The 9,560-nt window shown below is 38.5% G+C and overlaps 1 protein-coding gene across 1 annotated transcript in view; it reads left to right on the top strand.

The window, feature by feature from the left end:
• Positions 1-9,560, top strand: part of HSDL2 (hydroxysteroid dehydrogenase like 2) — a 64,398-nt gene that overhangs the window by 19,231 nt on the left and 35,607 nt on the right. The window contains exons 4-5 of the mRNA XM_007449766.1: positions 2,167-2,270; positions 3,271-3,369. Coding sequence (XP_007449828.1) covers positions 2,167-2,270; positions 3,271-3,369 — 203 coding nt within the window. The remainder of the gene's footprint in view (positions 1-2,166; positions 2,271-3,270; positions 3,370-9,560) is intronic.

Raw genomic sequence — 9,560 nt, 5'->3', positions numbered from 1 at the left:
CGGGCCTCTCACTGCTGTGGCCTCTCCTGTTGCGGAGCACAGGCTCCGGACGTGCAGGCTCAGCGGCCATGGCTCACGGGCCTAGCCGCTCCGCGGCATGTGGGATCTTCCCGGACCGGGGCACAAACCCGTGTCCCCTGCATCGGCAGGCAGACTCTCAACCACTGCACCACGAGGCTGACATTGACCTTTGAACCAAAAAAGTGTGTCAGGTTTTTGGCCCTCTATGAAAGGCATACGTTATAAAAGAGAAATTCATAATGAGACATTTCCATTTAAATTTTTGTTTTGTTTTTTATTTAGTGACACTCATTTCATTCACAGAAGTACAGATAGTTTTCTCATGGAAGCCTGAGAAGCATCCTAAGGGAGAGAGTAGGGGAAGGCCCAAAGAACTGACCTATTTGGAGATTTCAGCAAGGATCTGGAGCCGCTTCCTGATCCCTGGTGCCCAGGGCCCTGTGGCCTATGTCTTGTGTTCTCGTGGTTTAAAGAAACAGGGCTGGAAGACAGGAGGTAGAATGCAGATCCTTATTTGTATTTTAAGTTTTAATTAAATATATAATCTCCAGTATTATATGTGTTTGTATCATGTTAAATGCTTATAGAAATTCACTAATAAGGCTCAATTGTATTTCTGATCCGTTGCTTGCTCTTATACCCAGATCACTTTATTCATTTACTCAAATGCCCTATAGGCCTTGGAGCTTACAACTCTGATTAAGTAAAATAATTCATGTGAAGGTCATAACTAATAAGTGCAGTGCCTAGCATACAGTAAGTTTCTAGTAAACTTAGCTATCTTATTAAGCTCAAGGTATTAGTATCTAAGCGTGGTGCTAAGAATTTTCAATATAATGTGTAAGATAGGGCATGTTGCCGTGGAAAACGTACCTGATTAGGGTTAGTAATGCTGAGGGTTAGGCAAGCAAAGTGAAGGTGGAAAGGTTTTGTCTAATATATCAGAGAAGCTCATTTTTGTAATGTAAATGAAATGAACTCCTTCCCTTGAGTGTGAAATATGGTCTTATTGCTTGGAATAGGTTGTTTCCTGTTGATGCTTTGACGTGCAGCTTCACTGTTTTAATGACAAACAGCTGTAATATTGTTTGCCCTTCTCTACCTCACCCCCATAAAAGTGAAGCACCTTTGTAATAGAAAAACAATATGTACAAAAACCCTTTAGTGATCTTGATTGTATTTGGTTTATAAACTTAAAAAGACATTGCAAAAAAAAAAAAGACATTGTAGATGGTAACAAGAATGTTGTACATTGGTAATAAAGAAACAGACTTAAGAAGAATGGACTAGTTTCAAGTCCTAGAAGTTACTGAATGTGAAATAAAACTAAAAACTATAAAATTATTAAGCTACAATATGTTATTAAGCTATATACTATAGCTTAATAATTAAACATTTCCAAATATTGGACCTGTGTCTTTTGTAAAATAAATTATCTACCTTTTTGAAAGGGTTTAAAAAACAAACAACTAAATATTGCCTGCAAAGGAACATTGCATTGCATATTGGTACAAATTAAATTTGGTAATGTATTGGGAGTTCATGTTATTAAATTACAGTTCCAGTGTGGTAGGAATACTATACCTACTAAGATGAAAAAAAATAAGAATATGTAATACTAATAATAGCAGTTGTTTATTTTATGTTTAATATATGCACTGTTCTAAGTATCTCATATGTATCATCTCATTTTAATCCCTTGGTCAATCCTAGATAGTAGCAGGTATTACCAACATTTACAAGTGAGAAAACTAAGAACTAGAATGCTATGTATTTTGCCCCAGATTACACAGTGAAGGGCAGAAGGAGGATTTGAACCTAGGTCTGTCTGACTTGGAAGGATGTAGTTGAAGATAATCTAAGTTGGATTTAAGGCTAGTGTGCCACGGAATTGATTATTTTCATCAAGCAGATCATATTGTCAGGCCATTATGCGTAGCTTCAAAGGATGAATATTAGTTGCTTTTCCTATCTACATTCCAGGTAAGTGGGGGAACAACAACAAAGAAAACCAGCAGAAGTAACCCTACTGGTTATCGAACAAGTTCAGTTGCTCTGTAAAAGTAGTTTAAAATATAACTTAAGAAAGTAATGAAGCTGTTAGAAAGCTATAGTGACTTGACTTGTGTTTTCTTTTGCTTTCAGATCTAAAGCATGCATTCCTTATTTGAAAAAGAGTAAAATTGCTCATATCCTCAATCTCAGCCCACCGCTGAACCTAAATCCACTCTGGTTCAAACAGCACTGTGGTAGGTGGTAGGATGAGGGGATGGCTTGTTTAGTCAGTTTGTTTTGTATTAAACCAGTTATCTATGATGTAATCACAATTTGTACATAGCATTCAACATTAAATTTTCTCTGCAGAAATCGATAGCATTTTGTAAGTAGATTCTTAATCTTTTATCTTTAATTTAAAAAACTGAGGTATAATTTACATTAAATAAAATGCACAGATGTTAATGGTTCAGTCTGATGAGTTTTGACAAATGTATACACCTGTATAACCAATACTCGAATGGAGATATGGATATCGTGTCCTAGAAAGCTCTCTCAAGTCCCAGTGGGTGTGTTTTATTGTATGTAACTTATTCTTCAGTAAATTTGGTGAAAACGATCCATGGAATACTTTACCTTTCACAGAAAACTAGTGATTTAAGGTGAGTATGCTAAATAACAAGATTTGTGTATAGGTGCCTCCTTTGAAATAGTTGTGTCAGATACTTATCCTTATTTCAACATAATTCAGTAAAATTTGGAAAGGAAGGCAGTTGAAGTAGGAACCCATAGAACAAAACCAAAAGGAGTTCTGTTTTAATCGACTAGGTTAAATGAATTTGCAACCTTTTGTTTATGTTTTACTAGTAGTAGTTTTCCTTTAAATGGTCACTTTCATTTTTTTAAAAAAGAAAAGGAAAAAAACCAGATTAAGAAACAATAATGTAACTTACTCCCATAATATTAAGAGAAGTGAAAGTTTATTACCGTCTTTTTTCTTTGAATCTAATATTAGGATGGAAGTATGTAAAAGTGGTTCATCCCTGATATATATAAAAACCATTTCCATAAAACTACAGTTACTTCTATAAAAACTGTTCTTTTAAAAATAGTAAATTAAAATTATGTTTTGTATTATTATTAAATAATTCTGAAAAAAATATATCGAGGAAGGAATAGTAATAGAAAGAAATTGGTTATTTAAATTCACAGATTAATTTCTTTCTTAATTAAATTCTTGGTGGTTTCTTTCAGCTTACACCATTGCTAAGTATGGTATGTCTATGTGTGTGCTTGGAATGGCAGAAGAATTTAAAGGTGAAATTGCAGTCAATGCATTGTGGCCTAAAACAGGTATGTACTTACAAAAAATCCATTTATTGGATTCTCATTTATTGTCTTTGACCCTCTTTGCTGGGTGGGGTGGGGTGCGAGTGAGTAGACTATCAAAGGTAACCTCAGTCCGTCTGTTGGGAAAAAAGTTCAACTTTTTATTGTGCATAAAAGGCCCTTTTCAGTCATCTTCTAGCTTTGACTTGATCTGCATGACTACATGATTGCTGTACTAGAAACACTGAACCCAGGAACACTTGAAGAGTCTCATTAAAGCCAACAGGAAGCCATCTGCGTTCCCCTAACCTTTTTTCCATCACTATCTTTGGTACCTCAAAAAATTCTACAGATTCTCATACTTTTGTTTTCTCCTCACACATCCCAGCAAATGCTTCTTTACTTTCTGGTATTCTTACTACTTTGTCTTTTTCCTTTATGAAAAACCAACTTTTCTGTACTTTCACATGAGTTCTGAGTTCACAGAGTGCCTAGATCCCCTTTAGGTGACAGAATAACCTGCATATGGCTGGCTATGCAGCTTTAGAGTTAAATGTATGATGGAAGCTGATGGGTGCAGGCTAGGGAATATGTTGTATAAACATGAGTCAGTAAAAATGACAGAAAGGGAAAGCTTGTCCTTGTGGGTTCTTACTCTCCACTTATATATCAAAACAGCTTAAAGGAGGTAAAAGAAAAGACAAACTATATCTATTATATGTTTTTTCATATATTTAATAGATAATGCCTGTGAAAAACCTTAACTACTTTCCTCTTAAATCTAAATGACAATCCTACCCCACAAAAGTATGATAAAGGGAAAATGTAGTGGGAATCACTTTTTCATTTTATGTATTTAACAGAACCTTTGTTGCACTAACATCAGTACTCTAACATGTAAATTAGTGTGACCCCTTTCCAAGGAAATTCCTTAGGGGTCAAACTGGTGTGTGTCCTCCTAGGACAGTGCCCTCCATTCAGTGGTCACTTAGGTGTTTTTTGAATGAATGATAATTTTGGATTCCCTTTGAAAGTATCTTCATATTCTTCATTATATTCCTTGAAACATACAGATTGCAGACTGGAATCTTTTCACTTATTTGAGGGTACAGGGGGTTTCTGAGAAGGTGACTGTTGAAACTTATGGCCTTGCTGTCCACCCTTTCCAATGACCAGGCAACTCCCCGGAGTGGAGCAGGTTGTTGGGGTGGCAGGCAGGCAGGACATGGAAGGAATGAGCAAGACATTGATTCTGTAAGAGGAGTAACTGAGAAGCTTGAAGGAGGTTACTCCCCTCTGGGCCAGAGGACAGAATGGGGCCAGTAGAGAGCACTGGAGGGAGAATTAATACTCAGAAGTTCCTGGAGAGAGCTCAGCCCATGGAGATCTGAGGCCCTCACCTGGGTGATTCAACAGGTGAGAGAAGTATTTCCTACCCTTAAGGCTGAACAGTGAGGAGACTAGGGAGAATTCTCCTTTAGGCCCCCAAATGGATTCACTAACTGGTACATCTGCTGTGTTACCCACCCGTGGGGCAGAGACCGCTCCACCTGCCCCTGCTGCCAAGGTTGCCGTTGTTTAAATTATCTAGGGGTGAATAGAGCAGTGAAAAGACAAAAAGTGCAGTGCAGCTAAGGCGATCCAATATCCAGACACAGGAAGAATAAACAAACACTGCTGTCTGTTAGAAGAACACTTAATTCAGTATTTTTGCAAATTATGATAGCCCTAGAGGTACTCTTGAACGGAACTGCCACATATAGCAGTGTGAATTGTACCCAGAGTTGTAGCTTAGAAACAAATGATGGATTTCTTTTTCTTCCCATCTGCTGTATACTAGGTGAGGAGATTTCCTCAGCTCCAGGCAGTAGTGAAAGACCTAATGGTCTATGGTATTGAAGCTGGGAGAACAAGGGGCTGTGGGTGAGAATTTATGGAGCCCTGGGATATGTTGCTAATGCAACTCTTAGGAAAATTTAGCCGTTGCAGCCAGCTCTCTAGCCACTATCTTTCTTTTCTAATAAGAACTCCAGGAATGAAAAAAATTTTTTATATGAAATATAGTTGATGTACAATATTATGTTAGTTGCAGGTGTACTGCATAGTGATTTGACATTTGCATACATTGTGAAATGATCACCACGATAAGTCTAGTAACCATCTGTCTGCATACAAAGTTATTACAGTATTAGTGACCATATTCCTTATGCTGCATATTACATTCCTGTGGCTTATTTATTTTATAGCTGGAGGTTGTACCTCTTAATCCCTTTCACGTATCTTTCCCCACCCTTCACCCCACTCTCCTCTGGCAACCACCTGTTTGTTCTCTGCATCTATCAGTTTGTTTTCATTTTGTTTCGTTTGTTTATGTTGTTTTTCAGATTCCACATATAAGTGAGATCATATGATATTTGTCTTTGTCTGACATTTCACTTAGCATAATACTCTCTAGATCCATCCATGTTGTCACAAATGGCAAGATTTAATTTATTTAATGGCTGAGTAATGTTCCATTGTGTGTGTGTGTGTGTGTGTGTGTGTGTGTGTGTGTGTGTATCACCACATCTTCTTTATCCATTTATCCATCAATGGACATTTAGGTTGCTTCCATATCTGGGTTATTGTCAATAATGCTGCAGTGAACATTGGTGTGCATATATATTTTTGAATTAGTGTTTTTTTTTGTTTTCTTTGGGTAAATACCCAGAAGTGAAATTGCTGGATCATATGGTAGTCCTGTTTTTAATTTTTTAAGGAGGAATCAATTTTTAAAAATTCCATCTGAAGTTTGACTAAGATTCTTTATGCCCTGACCTACTGTGGGATCAGAACCATGATTTATTGCCTCTTCGTTTCCCTTACGTCACTGTAGCAGACACAATTCTTTTAAGATTTTCTGGAGAGTGACATTCATTGCAGGGAGGCAAAGATGAGAGAGAAAACTGCTTCTACAATACTTTTCAAACTACATGTCAAGACTCATTGGTGAGGCACGAAATCAATTTAGTGGATTGTGAAATCTACTACGTAGCAGCCAGAATTCTGTTGTTTCATTTTATTTCTAATTGAATAAAATAGAAAATATCAGAGAGCATTGCATATAGTAAGAGTCAATGTTGTTTCATAAACTTTTTTCATATATAAATGTCACATATGAGTGAAATAAGTATATGTTTGTGAGTGTATATGTGTAGGTATTATGTGTTTTTAGTCATACTGATAAAAAGTGTTACTTGTGAATCACAGTAAAAAAGTTTAAAAGCTCACACTTGATTATGCCTCTTTTTTTTTCAACTTCTTTTCCTTCTCTCATCCTTTCTCAACCTCCTCCCCCTACCTTAATCATTGCTGTTACCAAAGTTGATAGATACTGAGAGTCAGGCAGTTAGTTAGAAAGGGAGGTCTCTGAGATAAAGTCTGAACATAGCGTTTTCCCTCTTGGTACCTCTATTATGTTACTTGACGCTTTATATTCATTCATCTTCCAAACATTTTTATATGCCAGGCACAGTTCTCTGTGCTATTTATTCATTATGTATTCAACAGATAATTTATTAAGTATCTACCATGCACAAGGTACCTGGGGGTACTAAGATGAATGTGATGCAGTCCTTACCTTCAGAGAGTTTACCTCTCAGTGCGAGAGATGAAAGAGTTTGTTGCCATCATTTACACTTTGTCCTTCTTTCCTTGCCTCCACTCCTCTAGTCTTTAGGTCTTTGGGATTCTGGGGTAACAAAGTGAGAAGAAGCCTAGTCTAATGCTAAAAATTTGAGATTTTATTCATCAGCAAATATTTCCTGGACACCTATTATGTGCTAAGCTCTGTTCTAGTTGTTTAAGATATACATCAGAGAACAAAGTGGACAAGAATATGTGCCATTATGGAACTTATAGTATAATTGGGAGAGGCACAATAGACATTTAACATAATGAATAACAAACTATATAATATGCTACAAGGTGATAATGCTATGGAAAAAGTAGAAGAAGGTAAGGGAGATTAGAAGGCTCAGGTGTTAGGGAGGATAAGTTGCAATTTTAAATAGGGTAGAAAGGTTTAGCCTTTTTGAGGTGACATTTGAGTGTAGAAGTCTTCAAGTAAGGAGGTGATGGAGTTCACCTTGGGGATGTGTTAGTCAATGGGGTATTTGAGGGAAAAGCATTGAAGACAGAAGACATAGGCCCTTGAAAGGTCCTCTGAGGTGAGCCTGCTTGGCAATGATGAAAGAGCAGGCAGAAGGCCAGTGTGGCTGGAGTGAGGGGAGAGTGGTAGGAAGTGAGGAGATGATGCTTATGAGGAAATGGTCAGATGTTGTAAGGTTCTTGCCAAGACTTGGGTTTTTACTCTATGAGTGAAATGAGGAGCTTTTGCAAGGTTTTGAGCAGAGGAGGGGCCTGATTCTTTTAAATTTGTAAAAGAATCTCTCTGGCTGCTCTGCTGAGGATAGATTCTCATAGGGCAAAAGGAGAAACAGGGAGACCAGTTTGGAGACTATTGGAGTAGCCTAAGCACAGATATTAGTAGCTGTGACCAGGGTGATAGCAGAGGCAGAGAGTGGTCAGATTCTGATATATTTGCAGTTAGTACCAACAAGATGTGCTGATGGATTAGATATAGGATATAAGACAAAAAGGAGAGCCAAGGATGACTCCAAAATTACTTTGGCTTTAGTAACTGGAATAATGGAGTTGCCATCAACTGAGATGAGGGAATACTACAGACAGGGGAGGTTGGGGAACAAATTCAGTTTGGGGCATTGTGATTGAGCATCCAAGTGGAGATGGTCAGTAAGCACTTGGGTTTGGAAGTCTGGGGGTCATGAGGGAGGTGCAGGCTGGAGATGGAAATTTGTGGATTTTCAGCATATAGATGACATATAGAGTCACAAGGCTACATGATGTCAGCTAGAGAGTGAATAGAAGAGAAAGTATCATTGGCCATTGCAATGTTAAGAGGTTGGGAAGAAGAGGAAAAAATCCACATAGGAGAGTAAGGTAGGAAGAAAATCAAAGAGTATGATGTCCTGAAAGCCAATTGGAGAAAGTGTTTCAAGGAAGAAGGAGTGATCAGTTGTGTCAAATGCTGCTCATAGCTCTTACAAGATGGGGACTGACCACTAGATTTAGTAATCTGGACCTCTCCTTCATATCACTTATAACATTTGAAATTAAATTGCTGATTTTGTAACTATAATTGTTTAATGTCTTCTTTTGGGGGGCTGTGTCGGGTCTTCATTGCGGCATGCAGGATCTTCATTGCGGCATACTGGATCTTCGTTGAGGCATGCGGGATCTTCGTTGAGGCATGCGGGATCTTCGTTGAGGCATGCGGGATCTTTCGTTGCGGTGCGTGGGCTTCTCTCTAGTTGCGGTGCGTGGGCTTCTCTCTAGTTGCGGTGTGCGGGCTTCTCTCTAGCTGCGGCGTGCGGGCTTCTCTCTAGCGGTGGCGTGTGGGTTTTCTCTCTCTGGTTGTGGTGCGGGCTCCGTAGCGTGTGGGCCCTGTAGTTTGTGGCACGCAGGCTCTTTTGTTGAGGCGCATGAGCTCAGTAGTTGTGGCGCGTGGGCCTAGTTGCCCTGCAGCATGTGGGATCTTATTTCCCTGACCGGGGATCGAACCTGCGTCCCCTGCATTGGAAGGCAGATTCTTCAGCACTGGACCACCAGGGAAGTCCCTGTTTAGTGTCTTTCTTGCTAGAAAAGCTTCTTGAAGGTAGATACAGTATCTGTTTTGTTCATTTTGTTATAGTCATTGTAGACATTAAATAAGTATTTTATGAATGAATGAAAGTGCAGTATGATTTCCTTCTACCTAGGTCCAAGATAGGCATTCTGAACAAAGCTTATAGAAGGAAGGGGGAGAACATTGTATGACAGGGAACGTGAAGGACAGTATCAGGATTGGAAGAAGAAATCAGCTCACTGCTGAGACTTTGCTTTAGCTTAGAGATGTTCGTTTTAGATTGACTAGACATCTTGGAACCATTGGTATCATTTGGGTCCTAGATTTGTATAGCATAGTGAATTCAGTTGATGGTCATGTTCCATATGATACACAGCATAATGAATTATGTACGGGATACTTTTAAAACGTAACAAGAGGGCCATGTATTTCAGATGAAAGGTTAGGAAAGGTTGTTTTCTAATGGAACAATTGAAATGAGACCACAAGAGAATATTGGAGTTAGCAAGAAGGAGACTGGGCAAGGCAT

This window comes from Lipotes vexillifer, unplaced genomic scaffold, assembly GCF_000442215.2.
Source record: "Lipotes vexillifer unplaced genomic scaffold, Lipotes_vexillifer_v1.1 scaffold230, whole genome shotgun sequence".
Classification (NCBI taxonomy): Eukaryota; Metazoa; Chordata; class Mammalia; order Artiodactyla; family Lipotidae; genus Lipotes; species Lipotes vexillifer.
The sequence above is the reverse complement of the archived record's forward strand: the minus strand, read 5'-3'. Positions and strand labels throughout refer to the sequence as shown.